This window comes from Macrotis lagotis, chromosome 7, assembly GCF_037893015.1.
Source record: "Macrotis lagotis isolate mMagLag1 chromosome 7, bilby.v1.9.chrom.fasta, whole genome shotgun sequence".
Classification (NCBI taxonomy): domain Eukaryota; kingdom Metazoa; phylum Chordata; class Mammalia; order Peramelemorphia; family Peramelidae; genus Macrotis; species Macrotis lagotis.
The window spans coordinates 103,007,898-103,030,823 of NC_133664.1; the positions used below are offsets into that span (position 1 = coordinate 103,007,898).

Sequence of the window (22,926 nt, forward strand, 5' to 3'; positions counted from 1 at the left end):
TCTTAGATACTAGCTGTGTGATCCTGGGCAAGTCACTTAACCCTGTTTACCTCAGTTTCTTTGTCTGTAAAATAAGTTGGAGAAGGAAATTGCAAGTTACTCCAGTATCTTTTACAAGAAAACCCCCAATGAATTCATAAAAAGTCATGACTGAACAACAATAGCAGCGAGTCTACTCCTGTATAAATTTGAGTTTTCTTCCCATAATCTCAATACATTAAGAAAATAAGTTCTCATATGTCTAGTTTTCCAAATCCTTCTTCTTAATTAGGGCTTTTACTATAGAGAATTCACTGATTTCCCAAATGGAAGCACTCAATATTCTGCCCTGCCTTTTCTTTCTAGCCAATTGGTAATTGAACCACCAAGCCAATTACTTATCATTCTTCAACTCTTTTTACTCATTTTGCCTTTTCTACATATTATCCTTCTTTCACCAAGGCGACATCTATACTTAACTTCTGAGATCTGATCCAATATTTCCCATCCAAAAATTATAATTTGAATTCTTTATTATGCATAAATTTTTGCCCTCTGTAGTCTCAGAGTGATAGAGACAGGGAAAGGGAGTGAGTGGAGAAGCAGAATGAAGGAAGAACAAAAAGTAATTTTAACATTTTATTTACAATGAAGAAAAATAATGTAGAGATTTCTAAGACTATTAAAAATTTGCCTATATCATATGCTCATCCTTAGGTTGAGCTAATATATTAAAAATGAAAATTCTACTCAAATTAAATTACGTATTAAGTACCATATCAATCAAACCATCAAATAACTATTTTATCAAGTTGGAAAAAATGGTAACAAAATTCATCTGGAGCAGCAAAAGGTAACTAAAAGCAAGGGAACTGATAAAAAAATATATAAAGGAAGGTGGTCTAGCTCTATCAGATCTAAAACTATACTTTAAAGTGGCAGTCATCAAAACTGCCTGGTACTGGTTAAGAAATAGAGTAATGCCTAGCTGTGTGGCCTTGGGCAAGCCACTTAACCCTATTTGCCTTGCAAAAACCTAAAAAAAAAAGGAATAGAGTAATGGATCAGTGGATTAAGAAAGGTTCAAAAGAAACCACAGTAAATGATTACAGAAATCTATTGTTTTAGAAACCCAAAGACATCAACTTCTGGGTTAAAAACTCATTATCTGACAAAAAATTGTAAGGAAAACTGGAAAATAGTATGACTAGGACTAGATATAGATCCACATCTCACATCCTATACCAAAATAAGGTCAAAATAGGTATAGTATTTAGACATAAAGGGTGACACCATAGACAAATTAGTAGACCAAGAAATACTCTATCAGATCTATGGAAGGGAGACAAATTTTTGACCAAACAAGAAATAGAAGACATCATAAAGTGAAAAATAATGATTTTGACTATATTAAATTGAAAAGTTTTTGCACTAATAAAATCAATTATGTCACAATTAGAAGGGAAATCAGAAAGCTAGGAAATAATCTTCACAAGTAGAAGTTCTGATAAAAGTTTCATTTCTAAAATATATAGAGAATTGCATCAAATTTATAAGGTTACAATTTATTCCACAATTGATAAGTAGTCAAAGGATATGAATAGACAGTTTTCAAATGAAGAAATTAAAGCTATGTATAATCATATGAAAAATTTCTCCAAATCTTCATTGATAAGAGAAATGTAAATTAAAACAACTATGAAATTTCACCTCATACCTATCAGATTGGCTAAGATGAGAAAAAAGGAAAATGATCAACGTTGAAGAGGTTGTGGGAGGATTGGGACATTGATGCATTGCTGTTGTGAAGGGAGCTTGGAGTATGGAACAATGCCCAAAGAACAATAAAACTGTTCATTCCCTCTGACCCAGCAATTCTAATTTTAGGCCTATAACCAGAAGAAATCACAAAAATGGGAAAAAACCCTACATGTTCCAAAATACTCATAGCCACTCTTTTTGTAAGTGGCAAAAAATTGGGAATTGAGGGGATTTTTCATCAATTGGGGAATAGCTAAACAAGTTATGGTACATATTTTAAAAGAAACCATAAATGGTCAGACTCTAGAGAAGCATGGAATGAGTTACAGGATCTGATGCTAAGTGAAGGGAGCAGAACCAAGAGAACAATGTACACATTAATAGCAACATCATGGGATGAGCAACCTGGATGGAAGCATTCCTTTCAGCTGTTCAGAGAGTTAGGACAACTGTATTAGACTTCCTATGGACAATGCAATCTTCATCCAGGGAAAAAAAAATAAAACAAACAAAAAACCAAAAAAACCCTTCAGAATCTGATGAACACTTTATAAAAACTATCTCTTATGCATTTCTTTTTCTTAATCTTAATTCCTCATAAAGAAAATGACTAATCTGTAAACACATTTATCAAAAATATGCATGTACAATGCTAACCTGATTGCTGCTGAATGAATGTTTTTTAAATTTATTCATTTTCATCAAAGCATCAAGGAAATCCCTTTGAGAAACTGACATAGGAGACTTCCTTAAAGTATTTCTGAGATGGGAAAGCCAACCCCAAATTCAGAAAGTTGAAATGAAGATACGATCTTTGGTTGAGAAAAACCCATATAAGCAGGGAAGAAAATAATAGGAACCTAACAAACAAAAATAATTGGTCACATGGGATTTTATCCCTGAGGTAAAAAAATTGCTTATTCTAATTTGAAACCCTGTCCTTTCTTCCAGAGTAAAGGATTGCCTACTGCCCTAGAGGTAAGTTAGTTGTTTTACAGAGTCATTGCATGATTGTGATCCTTAGTGCATGATTCCATTTACTGTGAAATCACGTTTTCTGTCATACTTTCACTCCTCTTGTGATCTTAAGCCTCAGGAAAAAATGATTTTTGATCTGGTAACTGGAGAGTTACACATTATAGTGGCCTGTTCTAAAAGAATAATGGTACTATGTCACTTTCTAAAGTCTACTTTGACTAAGTATAAGAATAAACTATGGATAAGTATCCAGGGTGGATTCTGCCCTCAGAGAGGACTCTTATCTGGGGTCATCCTCATTGTCTGAACCTACCCATTTCTGCAGTGTAAATCTAGGGCAGACAGTGGGCTGTGGTCCCAGGGTCTTCTTCCTATGGGGAGGCACTACCAAAGTGGGACTTCCTCACCTGTTTCTGCTCCTGAAAAATCTCTGGTGTTCTTTGCATTGAGGGAACAAAGGGAACCCCTATTGCTTTCAGTGCTCACTGCAGCAATGATCTTATCTTTGTGATCTTGAGCAAGTCTCATCACATAAGATCATGGATAGAAAGATGGAGGTAACCTTGGAATCATCAAAAGGCAGTTGGATTAGATGATCTCTAAATTCTCTTCCAACTTTAAATTTATGAGCCCTGTTATCACTATGATTTATGATTCCTCCTTGAGAAAGCAATAGTTTTTTTTTTCAGGGAGAGACTTTGGCAAGTAGCCTCTTTGCCTTGGGAAAAACATTCATACTCTGTGAAAATAAAAGCTCAAAATGCTTATTTTGGTTTTAGACTCAGAATTGGAAGGGATCTTAAAGGTCAATCTAATCCAATTCACTCTTGCCCCAATCCTCAAGTTATTTATTTTTTTATTAGTTTTTTCAATAAACAAGCACTTATTTTCTCTCCCTTTTCCTGAAAGCAAAAAAAAGTAAACAAAAAAAATCAAAGCAAATTTACGTATTGACCATATCCAGAAATGTAGGATGCATTCTGAATCTCATATATTTCATCTTTCTTTAAGGAAATGAGTTGTATTCTTTATCAACCCTCTGATAATTAATTATTGCAGGAAAATTCTTAAGTCTTTCTAAATTGTTCATTTTTCTAATGTTGAACTCATTGTTTTCCTGGTTCTACTGAATAGATGTTTTTTTTTTTTAGTTTTTGCTAGGCAATGGGGTTAAGTGGTTTTCCCAAGGCCACACAGCTAGGTAATTATTAAGTGTCTGAGGTCGGATTTGAACTCAGGTCCTCCTGCCTCCAGGGCCAGTGCTTTATCCACTGCACCACCTAGCTGCTCCTTGAATAGATGATTTTTTAAACCACTATTAAATAAGTATCTTCTCTATAGCAATCACAAGTATTCAACTAGTCTTTGCTCAGAAGCCTTCCGCAAGAAGTATGTTCCTCCAGATGCATTCCATTCTGCTTTGTGATAGCTCTCATTGTTAGTAGCTACTCACTCCCACCCTTTATCAAGTCCAAATTTGTCTCCTTACTCTTTACTATATTTTGTCTCTTTACCCTTTACTCTATTTAAGAAAGTCCAGAAAGAGATACAGATAAAGTTATACCTACTTGGTATGGAACTGGGTGAGACAAAAGAATAGTGTCCAGTGGTGTTTCTCAAATTTTAACCTAGTTAGGGAAATTAATAAAAAAAAATCTTCCCTTCACAGCTACTCCTAACTATTCAAAGCTGGGTGTGCACCTCAGAACTTATTGGTGGCACTGGGATCATTTGTGGGAAGCATAGTCCTAAAAGTAAAATGTGCAACAAGCAGTAGAGATGACACAAAATTATTTCAATAGATAAATACAGTCATGTTAATGTCAAAAAACTCTGTTCAATTTTGGGTTCTGCTACTTAAAAATTGAGCAGGTAGGAAATACAGGAGACAGAGTACTAAATCTGGAATCCATTCAAATCTGGCTACAGATAATAACTCCATGACTCTAAGCAGTCACTTATGCCTCTTTAACTCAGTTTCCTCATCTGTAAAATGAGCTGGAGAAGGGAATGGCAAATCACTTCAGTATCTTTGCCAAGAAAAGCCTGAATTTGAAACAAAAACAAAAATCTTACAGCCTGTCTGGATTTGGGGAAATCACTTAAGATCTCTGCATTTTACTTTCCTCATATGCAAGATAAACCTTCAAAGTCAGCTATCAATCTATGATCCTCTCATTTATAAGTCTGATAATAAAAGATTCATGTATCACTAACCTTAAAAGAAACTTGCTGGTTTAATTAGATAGGAGCAATGCTTTTCATTATTAATATTATGAATTATAACAGTTACAGAGGGACTGAAATAAGACACTAGTGACAGTAAGAATGCTTAATCATAGTTTGTAAAGGAGAGGTAAGTGTGAGAAGACCAGAAAGGTGGAAAGGAGCAAGGTGGTGAAGAATTTTAAAAGCCAAACAAAGATTTGACATTTGATACAGGAATAATAGGAAACCAATGCAGTTTACTGAAAGGGTGACGTGGTTAGATCTACATTTTAGGAAGATTCTTAGATAATTAAACGGAAGATAGACTGGGCTGGGGAGAGACTTGAGGGAAGAACATCAACTAGGAAGCTATTGTGATGATACAGGCGTGAAATGATGCCTGCCTCAAGGTAGTGGCAATATTAGAGTAGAAAGAAGGGAATGAATATGAGAGACATCATGGAGGTAGAAATAACAGGACTTGGCAATAAATTGGATATATGGGGTGAATATATCTGGGTGACTGGGAGCATGGTGGTTCCCTTGAGAGAAAGCTGGAAGGGAGGAGGGAAGTTAATGAGACTTTTTTTGAACACAATATCATATTCACAAGTATGCAATGAATAACTACTGGAGGCCAAGGAGCATTTGTTCAGTTAGTACCAAGAAAGAGAGGGAGAGAAGAGAAACCTGACTGGATAGGAGCTCAAGGCTTGCTGACTTTGGTGTTTTACTATCTCTGGTTCTGGCTCCTTCTGTCTTCTCCTTACTTCTGTACCACGCTATCTTTACTTCCTTGGGGCAGCTGGTGGCACAGTGAATAGAGCACTGGCCTTGAAGTTAGGAGGACCCGAGTTCAAAATTCAGCCTCAGATACTTGACTGTTAACTAGCTGTGTGATCTTGGTTTAGTTACTTAACATTGACAGCCTCCCATCCAGGGCCATTTCCAGTCATCCTGATCCGTATTTGACCACTGGACCCAGATGGCTCTGGAAGAGAAAGTGAGGCTGGTAACTTAGCACAGCCCCCTCTTACTCAAATCCAATTCCCTTGCATGTCATGGCATCATCTTCCTGATGTGATGGTCTTCTTCAAGAATGAAGGACAAACAATCATCATCTTTTTTTACTACCTTGACTCCCTTCATAGTCTTTCATATTCTCCATAATAGTTATTTGTTATTAAGCTCAGTTGAAGATCATACTTTGGGCAACCTCCTTCAGAAAAGCATGAATTCAAGACCCCAGCCAGGTTTAGGAAAACAGTCTCCTTTTTCACATAGGCTAAAAACATATTAGGAAAGGATCTATGTGAACACTTGCTACCACAGATATAAACAGTAAAAATATGAAATATCACATCCCTTAGAAGAGACAACTTGAAAGATCATATTTTATTTTTTTTCTTAGCAAGGAAGGTTTTGCTGTCCCAATGGAATAGCTGAAGAAATATACATGTATGTTTTTGTGTGTACATGTGTGTTTGCATATACACACACATGCACATTTTTTCTCCTACAGACTACTATCAAGGCCTGTCCTGAAGGATGAAGCTATTGAGAGGTCTCAATTGCTTATTCATGTTCTAGATGAGACATGAAGGGCAGGGTTCCTGGCACTTTAAAGGAATTGATTTCCCATTCAACAAATGATGAAGTACAAAAGAAATATTCTTTCTGTATCACTTGCCAATTCATACATTTATTCAACATACATTTTGCACATATAAACATACATGAGCTTGCTTATACATATATACATGCATATGTATTTCAACCTACATGTTCATGTTATGTGTGTGTGTGTGTGTGTGTGTGTGTGTGAGAGAGAGAGAGAGAGAGAGAGAGAGAGAGAGAGAGAGAGAGAGAATGTGTGTGGGGTCATAAAATGATAACTGCATGGGCATGTGTGGATTTGGATAGAGTTTGTATGTTTTTATATGAGTAGATATTAAAGCTATATACATATATTTGTTTTTCTTGCATATATAGATAAATTCATGCAGAATAGATGAGAGCATCTGCATAGGTAAATGTGTGAATAGCTGTATAAATGTGCATATGTCTATTTTTATTTATTCAACAATTATTTATTGTGTCCCTACCATATAACAGGCATTGTCGTAGGTATTTAGTGTTATATAAAGACAAAAATTAAATAAGGTAGTCCTTGTATTCCCTTTTCTTTTCACTTTCTTGGTTGAATGCTTAGCATCTTTCTACCCATTCTCTAATCATCTTCCTTGTGAAAAACACCTCTACCCATGGGAGAATAAGCATGAATTCTTACTCCAATAGGATAAACAGGACATCACCAACTACAATACTTTTAGTAATAGGGAAGGTCACTGAGGCTTAAAATCAATACTGGAAATAATGGACTTAAAGTCCACTAGGCTTATCATCTGGGCTGCCGTCTATTTTGAAAGACTAAAGCATTGTTATCTGACCTGCCAGTCTTCAAAGACTTGCCACTCTCGCTGAATATTTTGGGCCTCTGCAATGTTCTATCTGCTCTGTAGCCAAGTGCTCCTATATATGCCTTCACTACTTAGTATGTCTGCTATTCTTCTGTACCACCCTATCTTTACTTCCTTGGGGCAGTCCGGATTCTCAGTCTCTTTACTCATTGCCTTCTATTCTTCAAGAATATGATTCCCTCTTCTTTGATTTATAGCAAATCAGTTAGCAGGAAGTCAAATTCCATCTCTTCTCTCCATAATTCTCATTGTCACAAGTCCTAATTAGCACCCACTTGGAATAATGCAGAACTGAAAGAAAGGAAGGAAGAAAGGAAGAAGGAAAAGAAAGGAAGGAAGAAAGAAAAGAAAGGAAAGAAAGAATGAAAGAAAGGAAGGAAGGAAGAGAAAGAAAGAAAGATAGAAAGGAAAGAGGAAAGGAAGGAAGGAGGGAGGAGGAAGGAAAGAGGAAGTTAGGAGGAAGGAAGGAGGAAGGAAGAAAGAAAAGAAGGAAGGAAGAAGGGAAGGAGGAAGGAAGGAAGAAAATTTATGTCAAGAAAGACAGTCCTTGTTTAAGAAGCTTACATTCTAATGGGCAAGACAATAAGAAACTGGAAAGGGATTGGTGAGAGAAAAGAAGTCTCTCTTCTCCTGCTCTTGGCTTAAACTGGGTCAACCATGCAAATGTCTGCCATACTTCCATTGTCTTGATTCTCAGCAAATTGTCTTGGAAGGCAATCGACCCAATTTCTCTTTTAGTTCAGTGTGGCATTTTCTATATAAGCATCCCCTCACATCATACTACTTGTGATAGATTCTCTGGTCTCTCTCTTATTTCCACCTCCTATTTTAACCTTAAGGTCAAAGTCAGCTACAAATCCTGGAATTTCAGATACTAAGTTTATATTATCTAGCAGAGCAAATAGTTACATCCTTTAAAGTTCCTGAGTCTAAGTCTCTTGTGGACAGAGCCCCAGGCAAATTCTACATATATAGATAGCTGCATGTGTATTTTTTTTTTGTGTGTGATGTTTTATAATTGCATAGATGGATATATATATGTATATATATATATATATATATATATATGTATGCATGTATATATGCCAGAGTAGTCACTTAGTCTACAGCTTAAAATCCTCAATGATTTGATTTTAGCCTACTTTTCTAACTATATTTCAGTGTAGTTGTTTTTATGTTTTCTCACCCAATCTACTAGTTGCTCCTAACCTTATCCAGTACTGTCCCACTTCTGTGCATTTGTCCAGATGATCTTCTTTGTCTGAAATTCCATTTTTTCATACTTATATCTGGTGAAATCTTTCTGGTGAAATCTTTCTCCTGCTTCAGCACCTAACCTCCTTCTCTAAAAGCCTTTGATTCTCTAAGCTCAAAGTGATATTTCCCTTCTGTTTCCTTATAAAACTTTATTCCTCTCCATTGTCCTTATTTGCTCCTTTTACCATTCATGTTTCCAAAGATGGCTTATACTTCAAATTGTTTGTAAGACATTTAGAATCCTGAATTACCTTGTTTTTCATATTTATATACTTAGTATCTAGCACAGTAACTCATTAAGGGTACTTAGTTAAATTACTGAACTGAATTGATGAGTTCAACATTTTTACTCAGTCAAAAAAGAGTTTGGGTAACCACATGAATTCAGGACAATACCGTGATTACTGCTTCTTTACTCATTGCCCTCTTCAAGAACATGATTCCCTCTTCTTTGCTTTAGATCAAATTAGTTACCAGGTAGTCTAATTTCATCTCTCTTCTCTCCTCAATTCTCATTGTCACATCTTAATTATCACCCACTTGAATTATTGCGGAATTGAATATAGAAAACTAAATGCCTTCGGTTATTCCAATGCAGATTCTTCTCCCGTCCTATCTTTCATAGAAGAACTAAAATTATCTTTCTTACAGTCTGAAAGATCTTATTATATCATTCATATATTAAAAATACTTTGGTGACTTCTTGCTTCCTTCTGAGTTAGTTTCATATTCTTCTCTTCAAAATTACTAGCTTTGCATGAGCTAGCACCATCTTGCTCCTCTCCCACTACTCCCTGTTTCCATTCATCTGGAGAGCTATTATCAGTGGAGATTGAAAAAGAAAGTGGGAACGGTACTTCAACAGTGACATTATCAGTGCCTTTGTTGTTATTTATTTCCTATTTAACCTGAATATAGCTTGTCTTTTTTTTTTTTTTTTTGTATCTCCACTACTTAGCACAGTGCCTGGAAGATCAACATTAAGAAATGCTGATTAATTCATTGATTGATTTTTATCACTTTTCAATGTACCTGCAGCCAACTCTGTAGGAAGGAGAGGAGGAGGAAGTTTTTGGTTCTTTATCTTTAGCTTCAGATCAATGGTTAGAAAAGTCTTTAAAGAAGGATTCACAAAACTGACTATTTTGCCCAACCCATCTTCATTTCCATGTTTATCAAGTCACTAGATTACTTTTCTTCACCCATTCTTCCAAATGGAGAAAATTAGATTGTTCCATAATTTACAATTTTGACTTTATTTCTAATATTCATTGGAAGTTTCAGTGATTCAGAGGAGAAAGGCAAGACAGATTCTGGAGGAAAAAGGGAAAAGTAGCAAAGTGTGAAGTGTGCAAGGTTAGAAGATTTCATTACATTGAGAATTTTGACATATTCAGAGCAGTGTTAGGGGCCAGAAGAGCTGGTATCCCAATAAAAGAGGGTTATAGAAATGGTAATGGTATATTGTGGCAAATCTCAGTAAGATTTCAGAAATTTGTACTTTTAGAACAGTAGTATGGAGAGAAAATCCATTTTCCCAAATTGCTGAAAGAATGTGAGTTAATGCCATGAATCTAGGCAATTCACTCAATCTCTCTGAAAATCATTTTTGTCCTCTCAAAATAGAGGTAATACTACATTATCAGTTTCATAAGGTTAGAGTTACATAGTTCATTAATCAGTTCAATACTATCAAAATTTGTTTGTTTGTTAAGGTAAAACACTTGACTATTTCCCTTCCACTTCTAAAAGGAAGTGAATAGAAATGTTAATAACTGATCAGGAAAATTATCTTTTTTTCTAGGCCTGAATCTTTCTATTTCAACCTCCTCCTTCCATCCCTACACAATTAATATCACATGGCCACATACAACCAGACATGGATGAGTGAGTTTATTCTCTTAGGGCTGTCTAATGACCCAAAGTCTCAGATTTACCTCTTTGTCCTCTTCCTGATCATGTACATGGTGACTATGCTGGGAAACTTTCTTATCATTTACCTGATTAGACTGGACTCTCGACTCCATACCCCCATGTACTTCTTCCTTAGCATCCTCTCCATCGTGGATATCTGCTACATGAACAGCACTGTCCCACAAATGCTCATCCATTTCCTATCTTCAAGGAAGTCCATTCCATTCCATAGCTGTGTTTGTCAGTTGTATATCTCTTTGGGATTGGCTGGAACTGAGTTCTTCCTTCTGGGAGCAATGGCCTATGACCGCTATGTGGCAGTGTGCTATCCCCTACACTACACAGTCATCATGCATAGAGGGTTGTGCATGGCTCTGGCTGCTACCTGTTGGGCTGCTGGTTTCTTGAACTCACTCATGGAGACAATCATCACCTTTCGACTCCCCCTTTGTAAGAATGTTATCAATCACTTTGTTTGTGAGACACTAGCAGTGCTACGTTTGGCCTGTGGGGATGTTTCCTTCAATAAGATCATGGTGACCTTCTCAGGCTTTGTGGTCCTCATGTTACCTTGCTCCTTGGTCCTCTTCTCCTATGCCCAGATTGTTAAAGCTATCCTGCATATCCGTTCTACTCAGGGACGTCGCAAAGCCTTTGGGACCTGTGCCTCCCATCTCACTGTGGTCTCCCTTTGTTTTGGAACCACCATCTTCACCTACATGTGGCCCCGTACCACCTCCACAGTTGAACTTGAGAAGATGATAGTTTTATTCTATACAGTAGTGTCCCCTTTGCTGAACCCTGTGATCTATAGCCTGAGGAACAAGGAGGTAATGAGTGCCCTGAGGAAAGCATTGGGGAGAATGTCTGAAGAAAAATGAAAACCCCAATGTTCATTCTACTCTACTTCAAGAATGAATTTCCTACCTATCACAGGGAAGGGAAGCTAAATGAAGTAATGTCAATCATTTCCTTTTTCCAATAGCTGAAAAGATAGACAGTGGCAGTCAGAGCTTTTGGTAGTTTGATCCTCAGCTCAACAGTTGTAAATGTCTCCAAGGGGTAAGGCACTAGGTAAGGATCTTGGTGAGACACAAAGATGGATCCAACATTGTCCCTGCTCTTATGGACCTTGTTGTCTATTAGGGGAAATATGACATTTTCATATAGTGGGCACACCACTTTACATATGGCTAAAGTGTTGGGCTGCATTTCCCCACTGGCATTTCTTTACAGGGTCAAAGTCCAGATGTTTGTGATACAACACGCAATTGCATTCGAAGAGCAGACTTGCTTGAGACCAGTCAAATAGCTTATTGTATACTTCTTTAGAGAACTGAGAAGCAGGAAGTGTAACATAAAAATTGCTTTTGATTGGATATATTGTCTAGGCATAATGTCCAGAAAGCGGATTCCTGATCAGATTACTCCTGAACTAATGGGTTTTAGGAAAGACATTGATAAGGACAGGGATGGAAACAAAGCAATAGATTTGGAGTAAGAGGATTTGGGTTCAAATGCTGGTTTGATTATAATTACCTGTATGACCTTGAACAAATTCATTAACCTCTTTGGGCCTTAGAGTCTTTATTGGTAAAAATGAAAAGTTTGAACTTGACAATATCTAATATTCCCTTAGAGTCAACTAGGTGATCTAGTGGATAGACTCATCTTCCTGAATTCAAATTCAGCCTCAGATACTTGCTAGCTGGATGACCCTGGGCAACTTATTTCACCATGTTTGCCTTAGTTCCTCATTTGTAAAATGAGCTGGAGAAAGAAAGGGTAAACCACTCTAGTATCTTTGCTAAGGAAATTCCAAATGGGGTCACGAAGAGTCAGACACAACTGAAATGGCTGAACAATAGTATTCCTCTTAAATCTAAGTCTATATAGACTCCATAGATAGAAAGCTGGTCTTAGAGCCAGGAAGAACTGGGTTCCAGATCTGCCTTTCATAAATGCTACATAAGCAGTGCTCCAGGCAAGTCTCTAAGATTTAAAGTTGCAGAATCTTTATCAGCCTTCATTGATAGAAAAACTGTTTCCCATTTTTTCTTTCTTTTTTTAATCAAGAAACTATACATCACATTGGATGATTGACAAATAGCCCATCTCTCCCCAAGTCTAGTCTTTATTATATCTACTGTTTCCTATTTTTAAATTAAAAAATTTTAATTAACAAGTATTATCTCCTTATTTTCCTTCCTTATGGAAAGTAAAGAGAGAACAGAAGAGAAAAGAGGAAAGGAGAGGAGGGAAGAGAAAATTCTTTGTAAGAAACAAATAATCAAACAAATACAAATTCTCTTATTGACATGTCCAAAAATATATATGTATCACTTTGTATTTTTAGTTCATCAGTAGAGGTTCATCAGTAGAGATGGTAAGGAAGTTGGACAGCTGGTCAGAGATTGCAGATGATCCTTTGCTAGCACTGGGTGTAGGCTGGTACTGACTGGCAACTCTATCCCCCATAATCAGCTCTGGGTTGCAGTTTCAGGGCACAGAGGAACATTGGTGGTTAGTCACATGGGAGAAGAGGCTCAGGCTACAGTTCTAAGATGAAGAGGAATATCAGTGAATGCAGCTACAAAGGATCAGGGACCATTCCTAGGTGAAGACCAGAATGCAGACCAGGAGAGCAGTAATCATATTCCTCCACACCAAAAACTGGCACCAAAAATAGCAAAAAAGAAAAACATGCTAATTGGATCCAAACAAGAGCAAGAACTACTAGAAGAATTAAAGAAAGAGATAAGTGGCAGAAGAAAAATTGGGAAAGAAATAAAGGCAATGCAAGAAAATTGGGAAAAATAGATTAGCAACTTTATAAAAGAAGAACAATAAAAAACTGAAGAAAATAATTCCTTACAAACAATTGGTCTAATAATGAAACATGTACAAATCCACTGAAAGAACTTAGAAAAAAAGAGGAATTAAGGAAAAAGAACCAAATGGAAAAAGAGATTTAAAAAAAAACTCAATGAAGAAAATAATTCTTTAAAAATTAGACTTGGGGGTGACTAGGTGGTGCAGTGGATAGAGTACCAGGTCTGGAGTCAGGAGTACCTGAGTTCAAATCCGACCTCAGACACTTAATAATGACCTAGCTGTGTGGCCTTGGGCAAGCCACTTAACCCCATTGCCTTGCAAAAAAAAAAAAGAAAGAAAGAAAAAAACATTAGACTCAGACAAGTGGAAACTAATAACTCCATGAGTCATCAAGAAACAATAAAAGAAAGTCAAAAGAATGAAAAAAAATGTGAAATATCTCATTGGAAAACAATTGATCTAGAAAATAAATCAAGAAGAGAGAATTTAAGAAATAATGAACTACTTGAAAGTCATGATCAAAGGAAGAGTCCAGAAATCATATTTCAAGAAATTTGAAGGAAAAATATGACTATCTTAGATCCAGAGGATTAAATAGAAATTGAAAAAATCCACTGATAATCTCCTGAAAGGAATTTCCAAAATGAAAACTTTCAGGAACATTATAGTTAAAGCCCAGAGCTCCCTGTTTAAAGAGAAAAAACTTTAAGCATCCAAAAATAAATAATTTAAATTTCATGGAAGCAGAATCCAGATCACACAGAGTTTAGCAACTTCCATGTAAAAGGAATGGATGGTTTAAAATATGACAAATTGGAAGACAAAGGAGGTAGAATTATAACCAAGGATATCCTGTTTAGGAAAACTAAGTGTAATTTTTTTTGGGGGGGGGGAGAGGGGAGAGAAATGGATATTTAATGAAATTAAGAACTGTCAAGAAATCCTGAGGAAAAGACCAGAGATGAATAGAAAATTTGATTTTCAAACAAACAATTCAAGAGAAGCATAAAAGAGTAAGCAATCATAAGGGACTCATTAAAATTAAACTGTTTACATTCCCATATGGGAATGTGATACATATAATGTCTAAGAACTTTTTCATTGTTAGGACAGTAAAAGGAATTTACATAAACAGAGGTGTCAGTCAATTATTTAAGAATGATATTCAAAAAATTGTACTAATAGAGATGGGAGAGGCAGAATGTGGAAATTTTTCTCACATAAAAGAAATGTGCAAGAAATGATTTTTAAAAAGGAGAGGAAAATGGGAGAGTGGCAGGCAATGCTGAAACATCACTCTCATCAGTATTGGTTAAAGATAAATTTATACACACACACAGATGTATATAGAAATACAACTTACTCGATAGGGAAATAGGAGAAAGGGATAAGAGAAGGGGGTTAAAAAAAGGAGAGGACATATTAGAGGAGGCAGTGGTTAAAACAAACTAGACTTTTGAGGAGGGACATAATAAAAAGACAGAGGAAAAAACAGAAGAAAATAGGATGGAGGAAAATTCACAATAATCATAATTGTGAATGTGATAAATGCACCCATAAAATGGAAGCTGATAGCAGAGAGAATTAGAAACCAGAATCCAACAATATGTTATTTACAAGAAACACACTTACTAAAATAAGGGGCTGAAGTAGAATCTAATCTGAAGTTGGATCTAAATGGGATCTAAATCTCCCAAGAAGACTATAGCTTCAGTGGAATAAAAATGTATTTGTTTCAAAGAAGATATTGCTTAATCAAAATTATGCAAACTTATAAATCTCTTAAAATATGAGTTACCATTAGAGGGCAATAGAGACTTACATTTATGGTAAACTATGAGTCTAAGGAAAACAGGGTCTCTTCATATGCCAGTGTTTCAATATTTGACAAAGTGATGTCATTGGTTCTCTTTGAAAACAAAGGTACAAACAACAGCACCTAGCATTATACCTGGTGCTTACTAAATGATTGATGGTGATGAATTAATTGATTGGTTACTGAGTCTGAAGTACCTCTAACCACAACACTATGCTATCTCTCAAAAAAAGTGTGTGTGTGTGTGTGTGTGTGTAGGTGTGAAATATGGGGATGAGAAAAGCATCACCAATTGGGCTAATTAGGAAAGGTATGAGAAGAGGTGGCATCTGAAGTGAGCCTTAAAATACTTTTTCTTGAGAACTTTTCTAATTTAACAGTAAGAAGTGAGGATCATAGGAAGTTCTGTTCAGACCTTGGAATTCGGATTTTCTACTAATCTAGGTGTTTCCCTCATACTTCACACTAACTTTTTTAGTTGTTAAGAAACCCTTTTAGGACTTTCAACCAAGGTGGCAGAGAGAAGCCAGGTACTATTTTAAGTTCTTCTGGTTTTCCCTCAGAACCAGTAGGAATCACGTCTCTCTTAACAGATTTTGGAGTGATATAACTCACAAAAGAACAGAGTGGAATATCTTCCAGCAAGGTCTGTCACAGGGGATTGTGGGCACACCCAGAGCATAGGGCAGAGATCAATCACACCAAACTCAAGGTGAGGTGGGGGACTAACCTGAGAATCTCAGCAATGGTGGAGTTGCCTTTGTGGTATGCAGGTTGAGGAGGACTGGGAGAGCTCCAGTGTGGCTGCCCAGGACACCCATTTGACCAATGTGGCTGGTCTGCTTAGCCAGAGCTCTGAGTTCTGTATTCCCAGAGGAGGCTCCTATGGGAGAACCTAACTGTTCTCCAGTACAAACACAGAAACAGCTCTGGGTGTTTGCACCTTTCCCAAATCTAGTTATCCAGAGATAACCTCTAGGGTTTCCAGTCCTCATGGCCTAACCCTGATCTAGCCCCAGGTCTAGGGAGTGGGCAGCTGACATCCCCAACACAGCCAATCCAGAGAAAGCTTCTGGCATTTTTTTAGTGGTTGGTTCACTGAGTATCAACCTGGAGTTCCAGCCAGCAAGATCTCTAGGTATCTCAATACCAGAGGTCTATAAACAAGTCTCTGCCCCAATTCAAGACCCTAGAGAAATCTAACAAATCCAAAAAGAAAGAGGCCAGTACAAAGCAAGGTCTATCGAATGTTACATTGGAGATAAGGATACTAGCTCAGAAAAGGAGATCAGGAGGGAAGCTATATGTGAATGAGAAAATGAATTGGTCTCCAACCCAGAAAGACTATTTTTTTTAGTTTTTGCAAGGCAATGGGGTTAAGTGGCTTGTCCAAGGCCACACAACTAGGTAATTATTAAGTGTCTGAGGCTAGATTTGAACTCAGGTACTCCTGACTCCAGGACCGGTGCTCTATCCACTGTGCCACCTAGCTACACCCACCCAGCAAGACTTCTTAGAAGAGATCAGAAAGGAGTTTTAAAAATCAAATGGAAAAGTTGGAAAAAGAAATACAAGAGAAAATTAGCACAATGCAGAGAAAATGAACATCTTGCAACAAAAAATAATAGAAAAAATCCTTTAAAAATACAATTGGACAAATGGAAAAAGAAAATAATTCCCTCAAAAACAGAATTGGACAAATGGAAAACAATGACAACTCTTTGAAAAATAGAATTGAACAATTGGAAAAGGAGATACAAAAGCTAAATGGAGAAAATAATTCTCAGAAAAATAGATTGCTATTAATGGAAGCCAATGACTTCATGAGACACCAAGAATTTATTAAATAAAATCAAAAATAAAAAAAATAGAAGAAAATGTAAAATGTCTCACTGGTAAAACAACTGATCTGGAAAATAGATCCAGGAGAGACAATTTAAGAATCATAGGACTGGGGGTGGCTAGTTGGCACAGTGGATAGAGCACCAACCCTGGAGTCAGGAGTACCTGAATTCAAATCTGGCCTCAGACACTTAATAATTACCTAGCTGTGTGGCCTTGGGCAAGCCACTTAACCCCATTATTGCCTTGTAAAAAACTAAAAAAGAAAAAAGAATCATAGGACTACTTGAAATTCTTAATCCATAAAAGAGCCTGGACTCCATTCTTCAGGATATAGTTAAGGAGGACTTTGAAAGAATCCATTGATCACCTCCTGAAAGGGATCCCAAAATGAAAACATGAAGGACTCTTGTGGCCAAACTCTAGAATAATCAAATCAAAGAGAAAATCCAGCAAGTGACCTGAAAGAAGCAATTCAAATACCAAGGAGTCAATAGCTGGCTGCATCAACATCAAAGAATGAAGGGTCTGGAATACATTATTCTAGAGAATGGGGAGCTTGGATTACAACCAAGAATCAACTATCCAGCAAAACTGAGTCTTCTTTTTCAGGGGAAAAGATGAACATTTAACAAGATAAGTGACTTTCAAACTTTCCTGATGAAAAGACCAGAACTAGATCTCCAACTAGGAGATTCAAAAGATACATGAAAAGGTAAACATGGGAAAACAAAAAGACTGCTATCCAATAATATTAAACTGATTACATCCCTACTTGGGAGGAAGAGTCTCATAAATTAAGAGAATTATAACTCTATTAAAGGGGAATATATACATACACACACACACACACACATTGGCTGAAGGTATGACATTCATGGTATGTCTGTGACTTTGATGGAATGATTTAAAAAAATTGGAGGTTAAAAAAGGAGAGAACCATAATGAGATTGGAGAAAGGGGGAGGTAGAATGTGGCAAATTGCATCCCATTAAGGGGTACAAAGGACCTATTGCAATGGAGGGAAAGAAAAGAGGAATTATGAACTGCCTGAATATTAACTTTCTTCAGATTAGATTCAAAGAGGGATTATTGTATACTCAGTTAAATTTAGAAATTTATCTTACCTTTCAAGTATTAGGAGGGGAAAGTGGGGAGGGAAGGAGGGACTGACAGAAGGAAGGGAAGAAAGAAGGGGAAAAGGGAAAGGATAAAGAAAAGGTAGGGTGGTAGATGGAGGAACACATTAGGGAGGCAGAAGCAAAACACTGGGGAAGAGGGATAAGGTGAAAGGAGGGGGAAAATACAAATGGAGGGAAGATAACATAAGGGTAATAAATAGTCATTGTAACTGTGAATGTGAATATGGTGAACTCTCCCTTAAAACAGAAGTGGAAAGTAGAGTGGATTAAAAACCAAAATTCTACAAGAAAAACATTTGAATCAGGGAGATACACACAGTGTAAAGATAAAAGATTGGAATCAACTATATTATGCTTTAGCAGGAGTGAAAAAAGAAAGGTTAGCAATACTTACCTTAGACAAAGTAATTGAAAAAAATAGATCTCATTAAAAGGGATAAGGAAGGAAAGTACATCCTCCTAAATGGTAGCATAGACAATGAAGTAATTCCAATACTAAATATGTATACACCAAATGGTGTAGCATCTAAATTCATAGAGGAAAAGCTAAATGAGCTATAGGGGGAAATAGACACCAAAACTATATTGGTGGGGGATGTCAACCTCTCTCTCTCAGAATTAGATAAATCTAACCAAAAATATAAGTGAGAAAGAAGTTAAGGAGGTAGATAGAATATTAGAAAACTTAGATATGATAGACCTCTGGAGAAAACTGAATGGGGATAGAAAGGAATACACTTTTTTTTCTGCTGTACACAGCATGACACCTACAGAATAAATGAACATGTATTAGGGCATAAAAACCTTGTAATCAAATGCAGAAAGGCAAAAATATTGAATTCATCCTTTTCAGATCATGGTGCAATAAAAACCACATGCAATAAAGAAAGGGTCATGGAGATCTAGACCTAAAACTAAATGGAAACTAAATAATATAATTGTACAAAATTAGTGGATTAAACAACAAATTATAGATAAAAGTATTATTTCATCCAGGACAATTGACAATAATGGGACAACATACCAAAACTTATGGGATACAGCCAAGGCAGTTATTAGGAGAAATAGTATCTCTCTAAATGTTTACCTGAATAAAATAGAGAAAGAGGAGATCAACGAACTGAGCATACAACTAAAAAAAAAGTTAAAGAACAAATTAAAAATTCTCAATTAAAATACAAATTAGAAATTCTGAAACTTAAAGATGAAATTAATGAAATAGAAGGCAAGAAACCTATTGAACTAATAAATAAGACCAAGAACTGGCTTTATAACACAAATAAAATAGATAAACCTTTGGGCAATTTGATTAAAAAAAAAGAAAGAAAAAACCAAATTATCAGTATCAAAAATGAAAAAGGTGAATTCACCACCCTTGTGGAGTAAATCAAAGTAATAATTTAGAACTATTTTGCCCAACTCTATGCCAATAAATCTGACAATTTAAGTGAAATGAGTGAATTTACAAAAATTAACTACCCAGATTAAAAGAAAAGGAAATTAAATACTTAAATAACCCCATCTCAGAAAACAAGTCATCAATGAACTCCCTATGAAAAAATCTCCAGGGCCAGATGAATTCACAAGTGAATTCTATCAAGTGTTCAAGGAACAATTAGTTCCAATTCTATATAAACCATTTGAAGAAGGAGTTCTGCCAAATTTTGTCCATTGCATCAATATGGTGCTGATACCTAAACCAGGAAGAGTCAAAACAGAGAAAGAAAATTATAGATCATTTTTCCTAATGAATATGGATGCAACAATTTTAAATAGAATATTAGCAAAGTGATTACAGAAAGTTATCACCAGGATAATATACTATAATCTAGAAGGATTTATACCAGGGATGCAGGGTTGATTCAATATTGGGAAAACTGTCAGCATAATTGATCATATCAATAACAAACTTAACAAAAATCATATGATTATCTCAATAAATGCTGGAAAAGCTTTGACAAAATACAGCACCTATTCCTATTAAAAGGATTAGAGATCATAAGAATAAATGAAATGTTACTTAAAATGATAAGCAGTATCTATCTAAAACCATCAACATGCATTCTATGTAATGGAGATAAGCCAGAAGCATTCCCAATAAGATCTGGGTGAAACAATTCAATGAATATTCTGTTATAAATGTCAGCTTTAGCAAGAAGAGAAGAAAAAGAAATTGAAGGAATTAGAATTGGAAATGAAAAGACAAAACTCTCTCTTTGCAGATGATATGATGGTATACCTAGAGAATCCTGAAAAATCATCTAAAAAACTACTGAAAACAATTAGCAACTTTAGCAAAGTTGCAGGATATAAAATAAACCTACATAAATCCTCAGTATTTCTATATATTGCTAAAAAGATTCAGCAGCAAGAGCTATAAAGAGATATCCCATTTAAAATAACTGCAGACATCATAAAATACTTGGGAGTCTATCAACCATAAGGCATACTTAGAAACTCTGTGAAAACAAGCATAAAACACTTTTCACACACACACAAAAATCAGATCTAAATAACTGGGTAAATGTCAACTGCTCATGGATATCTGGGTTAATATAATAAAAAGGACAATTCTATCTAAATTAAACTACTTATTTAGTGTCATACCAATCAAACTTTCAAAAGATTATTTTAGTGAGCTAGAAAAAAATAGTAACTAAATTCATATGGAGCAACAAGAATATCAAGGGATTTAATGAAAAAAAATGCAAAATAAGGCAGTTTAGCCATACCAGATCTAAAATTATATTATAGGTCATCAGTTATCAAAACCATTTGGTACTGGCTAAGAAACAGAGTGGTGGATCAGTGTAATAGATTACTTGAAAAAGAAAAACAGGAAATGATTTTAGTAATCTATTGTTTGATAAATCCAAAGAGTCCAGCTTTTGGGATAAGAACTCACTCTTCGATTAAAACTGCTGGGAAGGGTGGCTAGGTGGCACAGTGGATAGAACACTGGCCCTGGAGTCAGGAGTACCTGGTTTCAAATCTGGTCTCAGACACTTAATAATTACCTAGCTGTGTGGCCTTGGGCAAGCCACTTAACCCCATTTGTCTTGCAAAAAACTAAAAAAAACTGCTGGGAAAACTGGAAGATATTAATCTCACACCCTATACTGAGATAAGACCAAAATGGGTGCAGGATTTAGGAATAAATGATTATAAGCAAATTAGGAGAACAAGGAATAGTCTATGAAAGAGAGCAGTTTATGACCAAAGAATTGATAGTCAACATTATAACAAGCAAACTGGATATTTTTGATTACATTAAATTAAAAAACTTTTGCACAATCAAAACCACTGTAATCAAGGTCAAAAGGAATGTAGAAAATTAGGAAACAATTTTTATAGCTAGTGTTTCTGGGCTGCTGGTGTTTAGCAGAGGAGGTGCTCTCATATATAGGAAGGGGATTTGGGGGCAGCAGGGGAGTGAAGGAATGCTATTCCTGGTAGGAAGGCACCATGAGCTCCTTGGGTGGGGAGACTTTGCCTTCCGAGACCTCCTCTCTGCCCCCTACAGGACGATGGCATGATGTGGTGGTACCATTGGCTGTGCCAGTTGGCCAGGGTCATGGGGGGCATCACTTGTGCATCTGGTCTCCTCAACTATACCACCATTCACCCACTCAACATTGCAGCTGGTGTGTGGATGATGTTAAATGCCTTCATCTTATTTTTGTGTGAGGCAGCTTTCTACTGCCAGTTCATCGAGTTTGCATACACAGTAGCTGACAAAACTGACTGGCTGAGGCCTTGGTAGAAGGTTGTTTTCTACTATGAGATGGTAATTTTCCCTATTGTCATCAGCCTGACTCTGACCACCCTGCTGGGAAATGCCATTGCCTTCTGCACAGGTGTGCTTTATGGACTTTCTGCACTTGGCAAAAAGGGTGATGCAATTTCCTCTGCCAGGATCCAGTATCAGAAGCATCAATCAGATGAGGAGAAACTGATGGGGACCCTTGAAGGGGAGTTGTGAGCTTCTGGCCCAGGACTAGGGCCTTCCTCTGTGGTTTTAAGATGAACCTTTCTTCTCTAGTTCCAGTTTCCCGGCCCTCAGGTCTTCCATTTCTGTGGGAGGACAGACACTCGATCAAAGTGGAATGGAGAGGGCGAGGACCTACTTCAGTATATGGTAACTTTGAGAAAAGCGTTTAAATAGGAACTCTTTCACAGTGCCTAGCATATATCAGGTGTTCCTGCCTATCTTCCTCACTTTATTCCTTGAAGACACTCATTCATCCTCCACTAGACTTGCATCTTTTGGCCTGGAACTGCCTAATGAACTTCAGGTCATCTAGGCATGAAATTACAAGACTTGAGGCAGACAGAAAATTGAAGCAGAAATCATGAACCACAAGATAGGTCTGGAAGACAAGAGTCCTGTGGAGGAAGTTTGGTTGCCCAGCTTCTTGGGCCATGAGTTCTTCAACTGGAAACAGAGCAGAGCAGGCAATTTCTTCCACATTTTTTGCCCCTCTAGACTTGTTTGTAACTGGCTGCCAGTTAATATATTTTGAAAATTATCTAATGATCCAGTAGGGATGTGGGAGTAAACCTCGCTTTCCCATTTCCACTGCTAACTTGAAACAAGTTTTCACCCTTGTTCTGTAGAGGTAAAAGATGCCTTAGATTCTGGCCTTGTTGTAGAGGACAGGCCCAAATGTCCCCACTAACATCTCTTGCCATCAAACTGATATTCAAGGCCACT

General features: G+C 36.5%; 1 protein-coding gene and 1 pseudogene across 1 annotated transcript; both read left to right on the top strand.

The window, feature by feature from the left end:
• Positions 1 to 10,522: 10,522 nt before the first annotated feature.
• Positions 10,523 to 11,458, top strand: LOC141493754 (olfactory receptor-like protein OLF3). Its single transcript, XM_074195095.1, has one exon. It carries the CDS (start codon positions 10,523 to 10,525, stop codon positions 11,456 to 11,458), a length of 936 nt encoding a protein of 311 aa, XP_074051196.1.
• Positions 11,459 to 21,677: 10,219 nt separating this feature from the next.
• LOC141493755 (calcium channel flower homolog pseudogene) lies at positions 21,678 to 22,194 on the top strand (annotated as a pseudogene).
• The last annotated feature ends 732 nt before the right edge of the window (positions 22,195 to 22,926 follow it).